Consider the following 19937-nt stretch of genomic DNA (forward strand, 5'->3'; position numbering starts at 1 on the left):
ATCAAAGAGGTTGGAGTGAACCAAAGAATGAAGTAGAAAAAAATGAAGTCAGAGAGGTTAATGGTGTGTGTATGAAATCACGTAGGCCACTGTATAAGACTTGGGTGAATGGAGGGTTCTGGGCAGAGGGCATGATTCAACCTATTTTTAAAGAATAGCTCTTTGAAGGTTGTGCTGAAAACAGAATAGTGGTAGCAGTGAAGACAGTGAGAAGTGGTCTGATTCTGGATGTATTTTTAAAGTATAGTCAACAAGGATTTCTGATGGATTGGATGTAAGGTGAGAGAAGAGAGAGGCATCAAGGACCAGAGGTTTTTGGCCACTGGACTGTGGATTTAGCAACATGGAGGTAATTAGTAACGGTGAAGTAGCAGGGAGTAAAAAAGAATGGTGTCCTGGAAGCCAAGGAAATAACTGGATCAACTGCTGCTAAGAAATCAAATAAGATGAGAATGAACTGGACTGTGCATTTAGCAACACTGAGGTCATAAGTAATGTCTGTGATTTCTTCCACTGTTTTTTACATATTTATGTTATTTTCTATTGGTGAAATGATACATTAATATTTCTACGATCATTCAACTTTCCTAATACTATTCATTGAATAATCCATTTCTTTGCTATGTTTGTTTAGACTAACTTCCGATCAGCAAAGATCCATATTCCTTCACCTTTGCTCATTTTGGACTCATATAGAGTGAGTGAATGGGATTGTGGCACAACTGTGTCCTTTTAATAAACCACATCTAAATCAGTTATAATGGCAAAGCCTTAAGGTTGGGCAAGTTACTATGATTGGCTTTAATGTAGTTTATGTGTAGGAGAGGGACAGTCACACTTCTGTTAAGTCACTCAGAAATTGTTACCTTCTTATCAAATGTGTAGTTATTTTCCTCATGGAAGCATGGAGGAAAAAAGGTAAGCATGAAAATCAATTTTTTTGTTACTGAATTATTTCCCTTATTTGACTTTCAGAAGGAAATACTCAAAAACCACTTCAAAATAATTCTCACTCATACACATAGCATTTTCAGGACTTCATATTTTCAATATTGCTACAAAAATTATTTTTAAGTGCAAATTTTTATAAGTGAAACGATGTCATAATTTCAAATAATTATTTCATTTTGTTCTGTGTATCTGCAGGCAAGTCAAATGGAGAAACCAAAGCCCTCAATTCAAATGCAGCATCAAATGCAACAAATGAAATATACTATGAAGCTGATGATATAATTCAAGAAAAAACAATGGATGCAACACAAATCCATATTGCTTATTAACTAAAAATTCTGTGTTTTAAATGCTTACTGGAGAGATGGGGCAATAAAAATAAAGTGTGCATTTGAAACAGTTTGTATTATTGCTTTTCAAAAATTCATCACTCACAAAGCAAGACACAGCTGCATTTTTGATCATTCAGTTACTTTATTAAACGCACATTAAGGTTTTATTGGTTTTCCTTTGTATAAATTTACTTTTATTTGCTAGTTAAGATGTTTCTGTATCACATGAGATTATGCTAATTATTCAGGAGAAATTAAAGAATTTAATAACAAGATAAGCAATCCTATCTCAGTGAAGAACAATGAGAAGTTTATGTCACATTACCAGCATTTCTCAACTTTTTGATACTTACAGGCAGTTATTCTTATGAGACGGTACCGGATAGGTAAATGTCGGGGGAACTGTCTTATAAACTAGAGGTGACTTGTTCTTAAGTCTCTTAGAAGTCAACCCACATCTTTTTAGATTTTTCTGGGCACAAACAATATATTCAGTAACAAAAAAATCACAATGTATAATCTGTACAATAAATATTTTGTTTCAAGAGATAAGCATAACAAAAAATCCTTTGCTGATATATTTCCTAAATAATCTGTATAATGAAAGCTACAAAACAAATGAGTTCTCTGGTCCCACCTAATGCTATCACATTAATACCACCTAGAAATCTAGAAATAAAACTAATTTCTGCAAATTATAATTTTTAAAGATTTTTATTCATAAGTGTGGTTTCTATTATAACACAGACCTGGTTTTGTAATAGAATTCAACAGAAAAAAAAAAGGAAATTATTTTAAGTAGCTCTACTGAGCATATCTACTATGTCCTGTAAAGTTTTTGTAGTCAGAAAACTAGCATTTCAGACGAGATCTGGCATATTTAGGGTGGTATGGCCATAGCCAAAAACTAGCATTTCAAAATGTGCTGAATACAGCTTCTCTGGTCTGATATATAAAAAAGAATACCTTGTTTTTCTTGGGCATGCAAAGCTCAGGGTTACAAACTTTTCGTCATTAGCCTGTCAAAATTTCTACCAAGAACTAAGGTTATCTTCTAGACGAGAACTAAGAGAAGTTTCTGTGATGATGGAAATGTTCTTTCTATATCTGCACCAATATGGTAGCCACCAGTCACATGTGGCTACTGAGCACTTAAAATGTGGCTAATGCAACCGAAAAAATAAAATTTTTCATTTATTTAATTTAAATAACCCTATGTGGCTATACTGGCACCATAGTTCCAGATCACTATTGCCACAACCTACTGCCAAAGTTGAACTTCACATTCAAAAAGACAATTTTGCAAATGTTTAAATATTAAAATTGCTTAAAGTATATGTTGTTTGAAAATTAAGACTTTCCATTATAAAAATGACATTTTACACGGCCATAAAAATGAAGAATTTTCACTTATTTTTTGTGAAAGTTCATAAAGCTTTTATGGGTGCTTCTTGATCTTTGATACAACTTTGATTTTAAAGTATCCCAGAAAATCTGCTATCTTGATATACAGTAATTTAATAATATTACCATATTGTCTTAGGTGAAAATCTAGGTTGAGAAAAATTTAGTTAAGGCACCGGCACCATTCTACTTTTGTTGCTCATGGGCAAGAACTATAAATGGCACAAGAAGCAGGAAACAGACAGAGCTAGCAAAATGCTCACTGCCCCAACTCCTCCCAATTTGTGGGAAAGGGATAGTGGAGTCAGGCATGACTGGGTGCATCATGGGTTGTGCTCTAGAAGAGGCACCCCAATTCTCTGCCACTCTACCTATTTTTAGAGGAGTTGGGAGGAGATATTGAGATCAGAAGACTGGCCTTCACAACTGGGATTGTCACACTGGCATAAGAAACCTACTGTTCTTGGCACCCAATGTCCAGGAAGTTTTGGTCTCAGCACTAGGATCAGCTGGAGTCCTTGAAGCACTCCCTGCTGAGCTAGCTTATCACTAGGTTACCTGAGGTAGAACCACAGGGCTCATCCAGTGGACCAACTGGTGTGTCTCTCTGTAACTCTGAAGCAGTTGTGCTTCACAGGTTAAGCCAAATTTTAAAAGCAAGGAGCCTTATTAAATTACAGCACATTTTGTACATTGAAAAATATTCTAAATGGTTTATTTGGACCTAACAAATATTAAAATAGTGATAGAATTTAAGTCAGTCAAAAATAACCTAAAATACAATTAAGAACAAAACACATCTCAAAGTATGTACATGTACATTTAACTCTGGGGATGGGTCTAATAAAGAATACAGTAGCTTTATGTGTTTTTAGATGATTTAGGTTACTGTGTAATTTTTGGAAATAATAATGAGGCCGTAGAAAGAAATGAGTCTAATAATAGAGCCTAAAATAATCAAATTATATTTTACATAGCCTTCTAATGAAAGCAATTTCATCTTTTAAAAATGGTGGGATTAATCGGATTATGAAATTGATAAAACCAAACCCCAATAAAAGTCATTTCCTTCCTTAAAACCTTTTCTTTTTTTTTGAGATAGAGTCTCGCTCTGTTGCCCAGGCTGGAGTACAGTGGTGTGATCTCAGCTTACTGCAACTTCCACCTCCTGGGTTCAAGCGATTCTCCTGCCTCAGACTCCAGAGTAGCTGGGAGTACAGGTGCCTGTCACCACGTCCGGCTAATTTTTGTATTTTTAGTAGAGACAGGGTTTCGCCAAGTTGGCCAGGCTGGTCTTGAACTCCTGACCTCAGGTGATCCACCCGCCTCGGCCTCCCAAAGTGCTGGCGTTATAGGCGTGAGCCACTGTGCCTGGCCCCACTTAAAACTCTTTAATGGTGTCTCATTGCTTACAGATTACAGTTCAAGCTCCCAAACACGGAACACACGACTCCTTCCTCTTGTTCCTAAGAACTTAAAATGGTAGTCTCAATTCTTACCACTTCCTGCCTCGCCTATGATACACCAGCAACACCAGATTGCTTGTGATTCTTGACAAACACGTAACACAGCTTGTTCTACATCTGGTGTTTGTTCACAGTACCCAATCTGTCAGGAACTGCCATAACCCTCATTCTTATCCTTAATCAAAGTGCAATTCAGTCACCATTTTCTCTAGGTAGCCTCTTCTAATTTATCCATACTACGTTAGGTACCCCTGAGTTTCTATAAACTCATGTTCATGTCAATTACTGCACTAATTATAAAACGGTGTATGCTCTGGTGTTTCTCCTACCAAACTACACTGTGAAGTCCTTCAGGGAGGCAAATGTGTCTTACTTATCTCTGTATCCCCAGTACTTAGCACAGTGTTTGCCATGTTAGGTACTCAATAAATATTTGTTGAAGAAAGGATTCAATGGCATTTTTATCAACATTATTAACAACTCTTCAGCCTAGTTTACTCTGAAGGTAAACTAGGGTTATATAATTTTAGATAGAGTTGTAAATACAAACACATATAGTTGTTTTACTTCTCATTTATTGTTGTTTTGACCTCAGAGAACCAAAGATGTAAATGGAGATGTATATTAAGTATGAAGAAATAGGGATACCTCTGAGAAATATCAGCCAACATATGATATGCAAAAAAAAGGGGGAAATTGTGTGGTGAGAAGGTCCATCAACCCAAAAATAATGGCCATAAAGTGCCAGATAATCTAGTTCCAGATGCAAACCTAAATACAAATTCTGTCTGCATTTGGTGAAAATGACATGCATTAGGCTGTAAGAATATGAACCAAATATCAATTATCTGCTTGAAGAAGTTGAACGTGTTTAACTGTTATATTAATAAATTCAACCTTTGCTATTATAGAATGTTGTTTATAATAATTTCTAAAATGAATATTGCTTGAATTTTAAAATATTGATAATTATATATATTAAACCTAGAAGTGATTTCAGAGATAATCCGGTACAATATTTTATAGACGAAAGACACCAAGGCCCAGGGAAACTAAGTGACTTTGCTCAAGATCATACAGGTAGTTAGAATGACCAGGACTGTTTTACTGCTAAATTCAGTTTTCCTTCTGGTACATACTGCCTGGGAGGGAATTTCATTAATGTTCTTCTAAAACGTATTCATGAGATTTGCATCCAATCTCAATAATAATATCATTTTAGAAGAAAATTACTTCAATGAAAATAAATTTTTATTCAATTTCATAAACTATGCTAAAATTATGGGAAATTTACTTAGGAATACCAAGATAATTCCTGGGGGGAAAATTACTGATCATTAAAATATTTTAATTTGCATACTACATTAGTTAACGAGGACTGACTTTTGCTCTTCTCAATCATTATTGTGTCACCATTCAGAAACCTAATGCGCCAATTTATAATCTCTACAATTAACAGTAATAAAACAAGTAATTAACTATTTCACTACAATTACTATCATTTTTAACTATCTTACTCAATGGAATGAGGTCATTGCCTTTGTAGCATTTTCTAATTATTTTTTAATATTTTATTTTACTATTATTTTTTCAAGGCTAGTCAAGTCAAGCAGTGGGAGTAGAGAAACACCACTGCACTTGGGCCAGCCTCATTTTTAAAAAAGCTTTATATTAAAAACCGATTTTTAAAATCTTGATAATCGAAGAACTATATTTTCAAAAAACTAGCAGCAAAGGCAAAACAAATCCCTAAAAACCTACTGGCTCTGTATTTTTTCTCTCAGTAACTGACTGACCTATTTAAACAAAAGCATTTCCTTTTGAGAGGCCCAAATGACGAAATTAGGTTATGGAAAGGCTGAAAGCGTGAGAGCTCTCATGGCTGCAATGCTATTACAGAAGAGGGCTGTGGATACAGCTTCTCTAGAATTTAAGCATGGGCAAGCATACGTTAAGAGGAGTTATAAGGCTCCCTGAGTCTTACTGAGGGTATCCACATTGGGTGCTGGGTGAAACAAGAATCAGTAAACCTTTCTAGCCTGTGAGGTTAAGTATACTTAGCTGATTTCACTATCATGAATTCACCTGCAGCCGTATCTGTAGGTTATCAATTTGAAAATTTTTAAGTGCACCATAGTGAGGTATTTGCAATCTTTGGTGCTGTGCAATGACATTGGTTGATGTTTGATGCTTCTACAACGTAAGCATTTACTTTAGTGGACATAAGGGATACCTAAGTATTAAGCAAAGTAACACTGATCAATGTGAAAATAGAAATTTAAAAAACATATCTACTAATATGTGTTTGAAAATGCTTACCCATATAAAATTTCCATTATTATATAAAGGCTTTCACGATGCAACTCCCTGGCTCTTAAATTTTAAAAAGTACAGAATAAAATTCTTAATTCTTTTTTTGACACTGCTCTCGAGGTTGCCACTAAAGTAAAAGAGAGAAACACTCCAAACTGGTCATTTGTGAAAACGTAAGTTCAGTGTGAAACTGGCTTTAAAACTACAAATTATGTCAGACAAAATAAATATATATGCTCACATTTATAAAATTTTCCACAGTACTCATAGAAACAAGCTTCATAAAATTTACATACTGAATACATAAAAATCAGTTCTAATAAAGACTTAGCTATCTTCCTAAATAAAAATTTCTGTGTTTGAGGTATCACTGTAAGACATGCCAATATGGCACATTTGTAAAACAACCCAGGAGTCTATCCTAAAAATCATGACCAACTCAGCATCATCTCTGCAGACTTACTAACAGGCTGAACTAATCTCTTTATACAAGAAATATTTTAATTATTACAAAAACAAAGGAGGCAAGTACTAGAAATTCTGCATTTCATAGAAGAGTAAAACTTTGTTAAGAGATACTTTCACGATCATCTACCTGCAGACACCATTCATTTAAAAAGTCCTAGTCAAGACCATTAAGCAGCTGCATCTTCTATGACATTGAAAAAAAAATCCCTAGAGAATTTCACTATCTTTAAAAGATATTATATTTTAATATATAAAGCTATTAAATTTCTCTGTGTCAAGAGCAAAACATTACCCCTTACCTTGCTTCATCATTGGAAGGTGGACACCTGATTCAGCAATACTCATTAACTGCTAGGTAGATGACCCGTGTTGACGGCAGTAAAGCCATTTTACAATCAACTTATGAAGTAGTAACACTAGCCAAACACACAGAGACACAAATACCAAAAATGAGGTGTTTAGTATACACAAATAGCTATACTTGGGGCATGGCTATCAAGTAACAAGACTGATTTAATACTTTACAGTTATAGCACATTAAAAATATATTGCCAGAGGCATAATGGTCCCAAATACGAAAAATGTCTATATGGAAAAGGCTGTGATTTATTGCAAAGCATAATATATAGCAAATTCCAAGGAAGGGCAAACACGTTTTAAAAACAAATTTTTAAATTTAATGGCTTAAGCCAAAGTCTCAGTTACTTTCTGGAGAATTCAGAACTATTAGGGGTAGAAGAATGCTTTTCCTTTTTTCTCTTCTTTTTTTCCTTTTTGTGATGTTTCCCTTTTTTTGATTTACTCTTTTTTTCTTTTTTCTTTTCTTTCTTCTGATATTTTTGTTTCTTTTGTTTTGAAGTGTCCTCTTCAGTGGAACTGGATGAGTAAGACCTATGGACAATAATACATACTGACTGAGAGTTGCATTTATGACTGATAAATTTAAGTGGGATTTGAACTGCCTTAAATTCTTCTTGGAGTAAGGTAGGGAGTATAAACATAAACCTAAAATATGCTTCATATATTTGCATTCCCTTAAAACGATGAATTTAGAATTTTTGCTGCTTGGTCACAGAAACTAACAAAACTAGTATCTATTCCATTCAATACTAGTAATGAGTTTTAAATTCAGTAAGGATGAAATTATTTTTCTGTGACTTTTGGTTTTTCATGCAGTCATATCATTCAAAATCCTAAAAGGCAAACAAAGGGGCATTCACCAAGCCTTATTATATTCACTTGTGTATATAATAACTTCGCATATTTTCTTAAAAGTGCCTCAAAAGTTGCAATTCTCTATTTTAAAGGGCTATAATTGTATGTTCATATGAATGAATGAAAGCTGAAAGTTAGCAAAATAAAAGCACTTTTGATAATTCTTCTGATTTTTCAAGTACTTGGTCCCTCTAGACGGAGAGTGATACAGATGAATACTTGCATTACAAAATCATTTTCATTAGTTACAAAAGGATGCTTTTATGCTATATATAAATGAAAAAGGATGGGTTATCATTGTGCTTTTGAAAAATATTACTCTAATACTAAATTGGAAAAATTGGTTCGATTCCTTCCTCTAATATTCATAAAAAAAGAAAAGAAAAAGAAAAAAACAGAAAACCCTATCTTTTAAGATCTTACTTAAAGAGATGTGCAACATTCTACCTATACTCAAACTCAAAATATGAGTGACAAGACAGAAACTGAGTTAATTTAAAATGTAAAAAAAGGTATCTAAAGAGTTAGTTTAGTCATCTAAATATTAGGAGTTAAAACTCAAACTAAGAAAACCTGAGACGGATATAAAGGAGGTGCCAATGTCAATTCAGGAGACTACAGGGCTCCAAGGCAATATATTTTGTGTCTGTATAGTGTGTGAATTCCTTGACTGCCTTCCTCCTTTAGTGACTCCTGAGTTTTCCCTTATTTTTGTAATGTTGTGTTCCTTTTTCCTCCTTGTTTGTCTACTTACTTAGACTTCCGATCATCTGTTAAAGCTTATTTTCTCATGTATTCTCCTGCTCCCTTGCCTCTTCAGTTGTTATTCTCAAACCTTGTCTACTTTCCTGTTTTAAAGACCCTGCTTGACTTGATCTCTGGATTCTGACTAAAGCTTCTTCCCTGCCTGTACTTTTTTCTTTGGCTTTTTGGTCCTGAAGTTTTTTTTGTTTCTTTTTTTTTTTTTTTTTTTTTTTGAGACGGAGTTTCACTCTTGTTGCCCAGGCTGGAGTGCAATGGCGTGATCTCGGCTCACTGCAAACTCCACGCCCCAGAGTTCAAGAGATTCTCCCGCCTCAGCCTCCCAAGTAGCTGGGATTACAGGCACCCACCTGTAATCTACTGGCTAATGTTTTTTGTATTTTTAGTAGAGATGGGGTTTCACTGTGTTGGCCAGGCTGGTCTGGAACTCCAGACCTCAGGTGATCAACCCACCTTAGCCTCCCAAAGTGCTGGGATTATAGGAGTGAGCCACCGTGCCTGGCCTGAAGTCTCCTTTTTAAGGCAAAATTTTAGGCTGTGGCATAGTGACACTTTCAGGGGGCACTATCTCTGCTAAGTGTGCACAGAAAGTTAATTTAATTTCAGGTTTGTGATGCTCAAGGTAAAGAGGCCCAAATAAATCATTTGTTACTATAAAAGAAATATTTGGGAGGCTGAGGTGGGTGGATCACAAGGTCAGGAGATCAAGACCATCCTGGCTAACACAGTGAAGCCCCGTCTCTACTAAAAATACAAAAAAATTAGTCGGGCGTGGTGGTGGGCATCTGTAGTCCCAGCTACTGGGGAGGCTGAGGCAGGAGAATGACGTGAACCCGGGAGGCGGAGCTTGCAGTGAGCTGAGACTGCACCACTGGACTCCAACCTGGGCGACAGAGCAAGACTCTGTCTCAAAAAAAAAAAAAAAAAAAGAAATATACAGATGTACCTCAACTTATGATGGAGTTACACCTTGATAAATCTATCTGAAGCTGAAAATACACAAAATACACTTAACCTACTGAACATCATAGCTTAACTTGGCTGCCCTTAAATATGCTCAGAACACTTACATTAGTCTCTAGTTGGGCAAATCATCTAACAGAAAGCCTATTTTATAATGAAGCATTGAATATCTCATGTAATTTATTGAATACTGTCCTGAAAGTGAAAAATAGAATGGTTGTATGGGTACTTGAAGTACATTTCTACTGCACCATCATAAAGTTGAAAGATCATATCAAACCAAATAAATTGGGAACTATCTGTATTAGAATTTGGAAGACTATCAGATATCGTTTCCTATGAGCAATCCATCTTGCTGTGCTAGAACAAATGATTTAATACATTAACAGAAAACCCTGAGCTCTACATTCCTATTTGTTTTTATATTAAAGATTATTAGTTAACTCCTAACACTTGAAAGTGGGCTACTTTTCCAATTTATAAGACACCTGAAATATTAAAATACCTGTATTAAATGGTCTATAAAAACTACAAAGTGGCAGCCCCTGGTTTCTACAACCTATTCTGTATGAGAACTGGGTCTAAACTAGAAATAATTATGGTTAAGTGCTTTTAAAAAATGCCTGTATGTGCAAATTTATGCTAGTACGAATAAAACTGCACTCGTTAACGAGAAGTGGCCACTTACTACTTTCAATAATTTCTTTAACCAGTTAGTTTTTAAAAGAGTTAATAGTAAAAATGCACAGGTGGCTGAAGACTGGAAGGAAGTTGTGATGCTAAAAATTCCTTCAGGTCTTTCACAACCCTCATCAGCCACATATATATATATATATATATATATGAAACTGTTATGCTAAATATATATAAATACAAATGTGGGTGTATGTATGTGTGTATGTGCATATAATTATATATATATATATATATTTTTTTTTTTGGTGGGCGGAGGGCAGACAGGATCTTGCTGTGTTGGCAGGCTGGAGTACAGTGGTGTGATCACGTCTCCTGGGCTCAAGAAATCCTCTCACCTCAGCCTTCCATGTAGCTGGGAACACAGGTACATGCCACCACACTTGGATAATTTTTTTTTTTCCTTTTTGCAGAGATGAGGTCTCCCTATGTTGCCCAAGCCTGTCTCAAACTTCTGAGCTCAAGCCATTCTCCTGCCTTGACCTCTCAAAGTGCTGGGATTATAGGCATGAGCCATCGCACCTGGACAGCATAAGTTCTATTAAATTCTATTAATAAGTTAATTTATTAGCCATGGTAATATTACAAGAATACAAATATTTTTGTCAATTTCATGTATATGAAGACAAAATATATATTGAGTTTAAACTTAAGCTCAATGAAAACCTTAGTTGTTGAAGAAAAAATATTAAATTAACTGTATTATACACAAAAAATAAAATTTTATAATCCATCCCAAACTCATAGGCCTGCTTTGTTTTTTAAAATGCTGTTAAAAAAATACCTTTTCCTTTTTTTTTTCAATTTGATTTTTTCTTTGCTTTTTTCTTTTTTCTTTTCCTCTTCTTCATTTATTCCTGTGGGGGAGAGGTGAGAAGAAAAAAATCTGGTCATCATGATTCTATATATGAATATGGCATGTATATATGTTAAAATTTTAGCTGTTGGTAAATTTCACTGGTTAGGATATTGTACTTCTTTTGTAATAATTTTCCCCTTTCTTAATTATCTTTATCCATTAAAAAACTCATAAAAGTATTAAATGTTTTTTATAAACATTTCAAATACTAAGTCCATCAAGTAAAAAAATGCAAGTACCCCACCTCTAATTCCCATAGGAAATCAATGCCAGTGGTTTGATGGGTACCGTTTGGGCTTTAAAAAGCAGAACACTACAACAGTGCACAGTTTTAAAATTTTCTTTTGCAACAAAATTAGGATCATGCAATAAGTATTATTGTCTAACTTGTTTTTTAAATACACTATTTGGTGTGTATTCTTGTAGGCATTCTTTATATAAAAACAAATACACACACATTTACTCATACACACATAGTTGCATGTAAGTTCCAAGTATTTTTTGCCTTTGAAAAATGTACTGTCACATATATTTTGCAGCTTTTTTTTCACTTAACATAGCAGATATTTACCTTTGTCATTAAATATATATCAATATCATTATTAAACACAGAATAGTGTTCCCATTAACCATATTTTATCAATTTCTACTTTCATTGTTAGAAACAATAAGCAACGGAAATCTTTGTACACATAAGAAGTATTTCTGGGTGACAGAACTTGTTTACATATATTTAAAGAAAAAGCAGGCTGGGCGCGGTGGCTCATGCCTGTAATCCCAGCACTTTGGGAGGCGAGGCGGGTGGATCATGAGGTCAGAAGTTCGAGACTAGGCTGGACAACATGGTGAAACCCCATTTCTACTAAAAATACAAAAAATTAGCCAGGCATGGCAGCAGGAGCCTGTAATCCCAGCTACTCGGGAGGCTAAGGCAGGAGAATTGCTTGAACCTGGGAGGCAGAGGTTGCAGTGAGCTGAGACCAAGCCACTGCATTTTAGCTTGGGCAACAGAGTGAGACTTAGTCTCAAAAAAAAAAAGGGAGCAATACATTCATTCAATTTTACTGTAATAAAAGAATATTAAAATAAAATTCAAGAAATAGCTTTTCCACAAGAAAGATTATTTCCCAAAAGAGCTCTCTAAAGAAAAAAGACTATAAAAAACTAAGAGTTTGGAGCTATTTTTAACATGATATTCAAATTTACATAGTATTAATTCACCCCCTGCTTTATATAAAAGATGACAAAATTAGCTTTTGTATTTTTCACTTCTTAACACTAAAGTCCCAACTTTTAGGCTTAATTAGTTTTCTATTTTCAAGGTTGTAAACTTTTTTTTTTTTTTTTTTTTTTTTTGAGACAGAGTCTGGCTCTGTCACCCAGGCTGGAGTGCAGTGGCACAATCTCGGCTCACTGCAAGCTCCAACTCCCGGGTTCATGCCATTCCTCTGCCTCAGCCTCCTGAGTAGCTGGGACTACAGGCGCCTGCCACCAGGCCCAGCTAATTTTATGTATCTTTAGTAGAGACGGGGTTTTACCGTATTAGCCAGGATGGTCTCGATCTCCTGACCTCATGATCTGCCCGCCTCGGCCTCCCCAAGTGCTGGGATTACAGGCTTGAGCTACCGTGCCTGGCCGTAAACATTCCGATATATCTGTGTGGTATATATGTATATATTCCAAATCTATACATTTTCTAGTCATAAAAGCAATGTACATTCAAGGTAGAGACTTTACAGGTTTCAGAAAAAAAGTATAAATAAGAGAATTAAAGTTTTGCTGTTAGGATCTCCTTTTAGTAGCCAGGAAGCCTTGGGGTTATTTGGCAAGGTAGAGAATAGACATCAGTTTGTCTCATAAAATCCTAGGAGATTTTTATTGACCACACTTTCATTTATTCAACATATATTTACTAAATGCTTATGTGTCAAGTACTGTGCTATGTACTGGGTCTTTGCTGTGCATGATCCTTGCCCACAGGGAACTTATAGTTAAGTGGTGAGAAAGAAAATTAACAGGCAAAGATAGCATTCTAAGTGAACAGCAAGGATAGTGCATGTCAGGAAGAGGAAACTGATGCCAAAGCTCCAAGGCAAAAAGAGTTTGGTGTGTTCTAGAAACTAAAAAGAGGTTGTTGCGGATAGAAGGGGAGGGGAAACTATGAGTAAGAATGAACATGAATGAGAAGAGATGAACAATATCATAAATACATGTAGAATACCTTGAAATGAGAGGCCAGAGAGGTAAGCAGGAACTTGCTTATTCAAGACCATGAAGGCAGCAGTAAGGATTTTACATTCTAAGTGAGATGGACTGTGTGATCGGCAGACTTACAAGGTAAATGAATTGGAAAGGGCTAAGGGGAAAAGGCAGGGGAATAATAAAGTAACTGGAGTAGTGCAGGCCAGAGATAGTGGTGTCCTGAATAAAGGCAGTGGAGGTGATATGTGTGTGAGTAGGATGATGGAACAAAAGGAATCAAGGATGACCACCAGGTTTTTAGCAGTGTCACTGATTGAAATGTGGATTGGTGGGAAGTGGGTAGGAGCCTGAAGGACAATTGTGGGTGGGAAGTAAAGATTTCAATTTTAGACATTTGAGATCTAAAAGACCTGACATCCAAGTAGGTAACTGAAGTAGGTAGTTTGGTATGTGATTCTGAAGTTTAGAGATTAGTCTGGACACATACACTGATCAGCTTATAGATAGTATTTAAAACTATGGGGAATAAATAAAATCATTTAGTAAGAGAATGATGAGAAAAAATACAAGGAGTAAAGCCCAGGAAGATCATCTGCATCTTGAGGAACTCCAACATTTACGGGCTGAGAAGAACAAGAAGAGCTGTCAAAAGACTGACAAAGAAGGGCCACAGGGTTGGAAGAATACCAGAATCAAGAAGTAGTAATGTTGAAGAGAGGGGCTACCTATCAAATAGTACCTAAAGGCCAAGTAGAATGTGGATATAAAAACGTCGAATAGATTTGGCAAAAAGTAATTAAAGACCTTGACAAGTGGACTGAAAAACAAATGGAAATAAAAAGGTAGAGAAAGTAAGAATAAATAACTTTTACGAGAAGTTTAGCTAGAAAGCAGCAGAGAAATGGAATGTTAGCTAGAGGGATGCAAAGGATCTAGGGAAGAACGATGGGAAAAACAAGAAAAAAAATTGATGCTGATTGAAATGATGATGCAGAGAGGGGATAACTGAAGGAATAAAATTCTTGACGAAAAGAATTCATAGCAATTATGGTAGGACACGCCTTTGAAAGGAGGGACAGTCCTTCCATTTTAACTGAAGGAAAGAAAAGAAAGATGGATATATATGCAAATTTGTGGATTCAGTAATTGGAAGCTAAGATGCTCTCATTTGGTGTCTTCTATTTTGTCAATGAAAGAGGGAGTCATTTGCCAAAGGAGGAAGGGAGAAGTGGGAAGTTTGAAGACTGGGGGAAAGGTATAAAATAAGTATGTGGAGTAAACTTGCAAAAATAAATGCAAGCTGAGATTAGGGATCATGAATTTATAGAAACACCAGTCTGCCTCTTCACCTTTGCACTGCTGTAAGGGGATCAGCATGGAGAAGGCAAAGAGAGGTTCATCCATATTTCGGGTTTTGCTAGACAAGGGTAAAAGATAAAGAAAGGAGTAAGGCAGTTACAGATATTTGCAAAAAAATAATTATGATAACGTATGATGGAATCTAAGCTAGATAAGGGGAAGACTAACTGAATGAAAGTGGTGGGTCAATAGCCTGAGGGTCTTTACATTAAATAAACTGGAAAGATAAGAACTTGGAGTAAAAAGCATAGAGTGTACAACATTAATTTTGGAGGCTGAGAACAAGGTCCAGGGTGCAGTCATGAAAATGTGTGTCCAAGGTGAAGAGACAGAAAAGATCATTTTCAATGATAAGGTGGAGAAGATGAGCTAGGGTGTTGTCAGGTCATTCACAGGTCATCTAAGAAAGTCTCTAAGAACACTGAGAGGACTTGAGATGAAAAATAAGACAATTGAGAGTTTGAGGCTGGAGGATCGCATGAGACTCAGAGTTCGAAACCAGCCTGGTCAACATAGTGACATCATGTCTTTATAAAAGAAAAAAAAAATTAGCCAGGCATGGTGGCACATGCCTGTAGTCTCAGCTACACTAGAGGCTGAGGTGGAGGATTGCTTGGGCCCAGGAGTTTGAGGCTGCAGTGATTCACGAAGCCACGATTGCATTACTGAACTCCAGCCTAGACAAAAGAGTGGGCCCTTGTCTCAAAAAAAAAAAAAAAAAAAAAGGACAGGAGTCTTAAAATAATTGTGAGGAATGGCCTGAACTAGATATAGGAAGACAATAAAAATGGGAAGAAGCAGGAAAGCCAAATGACAGGAGCCTCAAAAGGGCATTTTGCTAAGACAATATGTTGATGATGTCTTGAACATATAAAAAATGTGAGTTATTAAAGACAATCAGTGAGAAGTATGTAGTTTAGAGAACAAAAAATGTAATTAAGGAAAAAAAAATGGCCAAACCAAAGATAAAATGTATTAAGAAGGAAAGCAGTCTTGAAATTCCAAGAACTATTTTTAATGCCTTCCGGCTCTCAGTTATCTCTCTTCCTTTCTGGGTGTGGCACTGGCCACCTCTTTCTTGCGTGCTATCAGCTAAGGTGTCAATGGTTGGCATACTAAGTTGGAAAAAATGATTAAAGGCGAAGTGAAGAAAAAAGGATGGAGGAAATAAGGCATTTTTTAAAAAGTCACATCCAATGACAATGTACATCTGGAGACTCAGAAATTGTACAAATCAGTACTATAGGCTACTTATCTCTATTTCTAGTATCCAGGATTTTGTCAGTTATGCCAACAGCTTTTCAGAAAACTGGTCAATGCCATTTGTCCTGAAAAACTTCTCTCCATTATGAGAGAAATACTAAAACAATGCAAGTGATGAAATGCTAGGAGAGATTCTATACTATTTAAAGCAGAATGAATAATATGATTTTTGAAGCTCACTTATTTCAATTACATGAAATACTTGGAAATGACAAAACACTCTATCAGCTCAGGTTCATATTTGCAAATGACATGACAGTTTACACAGATATTCCCAAGGAGTCTACAAAAATCTAGAATTAGTGAGTTCAGCAAGAAGAAAAAATAAACATACAAAAATCAATTTATTTTTATTAGCGACGAACATGCAGAAAACAAAATTAAAGATACAGTATCATTTATAATTTTCCAAAAAAATGATATAAAACATGTATAGGACTTATATGCTGAAAACTACACAGTGCTGATGAAAGAAATCCAAGAAGTTCTAAATAAAGAGACACATCATGTTAATGGATCAGAAGACTCAACAAAGTAATGACGTCCATTCTCCCCAAACTGATATACACATTTATGTGTATATGTAATTTGTATATGTATTATGTAATAGGAATTATGCAATTCCTATTCAAAATCCTAGCAAAGCTTTCTGTAAATATAGTCATGAGTTTAAAATTTTTATGGAAATGAAAAGGAACTAAAATAGCTTGAACAATTTTGATGAAGAATACAGTGGGAAGAATTAGTATCCCCATTTAAGACTTATTTTGTAGCTATATTAATAAAGACTATATGGTATTAGGGGAGGCAAAGACACATTAATCAATGAAACAGCACAGAGAATCCAGAAACAAGCACACACAAATAGAATCAACTGATTTTTTGGGGAAAAAAAAAAAAAGGCAAAGCAATTTAATGCAGGAAAGACACTTTTAAAGAAATGGTGTTGGAACAACTGAACACCCATAGGCAAAATAAATCAAGCCTCACTGCTTACATAAAAATCAACTCAAAATTTATCATGGACTTAAATGTAAAATTAAAACCACAAAACTTTTAGAACAAAAATATGAGCATTTTTCAGACCTATGCATAGGCAAAGAGTTCTTATATTTGACACCAAAAGCACAGTCTATAAAAGGAAAACTGATAAATTGGACTCCATCAAAATTAAAAACTACTGCTTTGTGAAAGACCTGGTAAGAGGATAAAAAAGACAAATGCCATACTGGGAGTAAATATTTTCAAAACAGGTATCTGACAAAGGACTAGTGTCTAGAATGGTATAAAGAATATCAACATGTATAAAGAACATACAAAATATACACATGTACCCACATATATACACATACACACACATATATGTATGTTCAGAACTCAACATTCAACAGTAATGAAAAGATGTATAACATCATTAGCCACTAGGAAAATGTAAATAAAACCACAATGGGCTATAACTACAAGTGTTAGAATGCTAAGCACAAAAATGCTGGTGACAACACCAAATGCTGGTCACTTGAACGTTTCTCGTAGGGATGTAAAATGGTACAGCCACTGTAGAGTTTGACAGTTTATTAGGAAACAAAACATGCAACTACCATAACAACCCAGCAATTTTACTCTGGAGCATATGTCTTATAGAAATAAAGACTTATGTTCACCCAAATCCTGTCTATAGCAGTTTTATTAATAATAACCCCAAACTGACAATCCAGTGGACAAATACTTAAACAAACTGTAGTATATCCATAACATACACTACTATTCAGAAATAAAAAATAACGAACTAGTCAGTCTGTAGAGAATTATAATTAGTGAAAAAAAGCTCATCAGAAAGGGTTACATACTGTAAGATTCTATTTACAAAACATTATTGAAATGACAATATTATAAAAATAGAGAGCAAAGTTTTGGTTTACAGGGCTTAGGAAGGTGGTGGGGGCAAGAGAAAAGTGGACGTAGGTATCAAAAGACAGTATGAATCGTCGTTGTGGTGATGGAAATGTTCTGTGTAAAATGTGTCACCAGCATTTTTGTGCTTAGCATTCTAACACGTGTATATATAGTATCAAAGACATTATCCTGCTTTGAAACTGTAGTTTTCGAATATGTTACCATTGAGGGAAACCAGGTAAGGGACAAAAGGGGTCTCTGTGTGATTTCCTACAGCTACATGTTAATCTACAATATTCTCAAAATAAAAATTTCGATTAAAAAATCAATTATCACATATGTATGGGTCTATTCTGCTCCATTGATCTATCTTTACATCAATACTACACTTTCATGATTACCTGTGGCTTTACAATAAATCTTGAAATGAGGTTGTGTTAGTTTTTCAATTTTACTAATCCTTTTGAAAGTGTTTTGGCTTTTCTAGGTTCTTTACATTTCCACAAGTACTTTAGAATTGGCTTGTCAATTGTTTTTTTATTTTTATTTTTAGAGATAAGGTCTTGCTTAGCTTGTCGGTTTCTCAAATGGCCTGCTGGAATTTTGATTGTGATTGCTTTTTTTTTATAGATCTGCTTGGGGAGAAGTGACATTTCTTTTAAAATTGAAACTTCCACTCAATCAATATAGCGTATCTTTATTTATTTCTTTAACGTCCCTCAACAATATTTTGTAAAATACGTTTCAGTCTTGCATACCTTGTCAGATTTATATTCTTAGTATTTCATTTTTTATGCTACCGTAAAAGATATCTGTAAAATTTTAACTTCTGATTGTTCATTGCCAGTGTACAGAAATACAATTGATTTCTGCTAACTGATCTTGTAGACTCTAGCAACTTTGCTAAACTCAGTTATTTGTTCTAGAAGCTTTTTTGAAAGATTCTGTAGATACTTCTACATAGATGATCATTTCATCTGCAAAAAAAGACAGTTTTAAACTCTTTCCTGAAATCTGGATGCCTTTATTTTTCATACCTTACTGCAGTGGCTAGAATCTCCAGCAGAATGCTGAGTAGAAGTGGTATGAGTGGACATATTTGCCTTGTTTCTTATGTTATGGAAGGCCTTCAGTCTTTTATCATTAAGTATGATGTAACATTTTGTTTTTTTATAGATTTTGTATGAAGTTAATGAAGTTCTCTTCTATTTCTAATTGGCTCAGAATTTTTTATCAGAAGTATAAGATGGACTTGCTGAATAATTTTTCTTAAAATATTGTGACAATAATACAGGTTTTTTTTTAAGTCTCTTAAATATCACGAATTACACTTTCTGAATATAAAACAAATGTATTTCTGAAATAAAACCAACTTAGTCATATTATACTTTTTATATACTGCTGGATTCAATTTGCTAAAATTCTCTTAAGAATTTTTGCATCTGTATTAATAAGTCTCTAACTTTCTTTTCTTGTAATATCTTAATCTGGTTTTGTTATAAGGGTAATGCCGGTCTTATAAATTGAGTTGAGAAATACTCTCCTCCCTTCAATTTTTAAAAAGATTTTATGTACAAATTGTATTATTTCTCCTTTAAATGTTTTCTCATAAGAGAAGCCATTGCGCATGAAGTTTGTTGAAAGTTTTTAAACTAAACATTTAACTTCAGAGATGCAGGGGTACTCTTCATATTTTAGATTTCTTCTTCAAACTTTTGCTGGTTTGTATCTTTCTAGTAATTTATCCATTTTATCTAAGTTATCCAATTTATTGGCATAAAGTTCTTTAAAATA

At 34.8% G+C, this 19937-nt stretch overlaps 2 protein-coding genes across 2 annotated transcripts in view; one reads left to right on the forward strand and one right to left on the reverse strand.

Annotated features, from left to right (window-relative positions):
• The window catches only part of SHISAL2B (shisa like 2B), a 21886-nt gene extending 20438 nt beyond the window's left edge, over positions 1-1448 (forward strand). Inside the window, exon 3 of the mRNA XM_032144855.2 lies at positions 1147-1448. Coding sequence (XP_032000746.1) covers positions 1147-1280 — 134 coding nt within the window. The 3' untranslated portion in view covers positions 1281-1448. The remainder of the gene's footprint in view (positions 1-1146) is intronic.
• The window catches only part of SREK1IP1 (SREK1 interacting protein 1), a 51759-nt gene continuing 33227 nt past the window's right edge, over positions 1406-19937 (reverse strand). Inside the window, exons 4-5 of the mRNA XM_032144856.1 lie at positions 11352-11424; positions 1406-7825 (exon numbers count right to left, since the gene is read on the reverse strand). Of these exons, the coding sequence (XP_032000747.1) occupies positions 7636-7825; positions 11352-11424 (263 nt within the window). The 3' untranslated portion in view covers positions 1406-7635. The remainder of the gene's footprint in view (positions 7826-11351; positions 11425-19937) is intronic.

Source organism: Hylobates moloch, unplaced genomic scaffold (genome assembly GCF_009828535.3).
Source record: "Hylobates moloch isolate HMO894 unplaced genomic scaffold, HMol_V3 SCAFFOLD_23, whole genome shotgun sequence".
In the NCBI taxonomy this organism is placed as follows: domain Eukaryota; kingdom Metazoa; phylum Chordata; class Mammalia; order Primates; family Hylobatidae; genus Hylobates; species Hylobates moloch.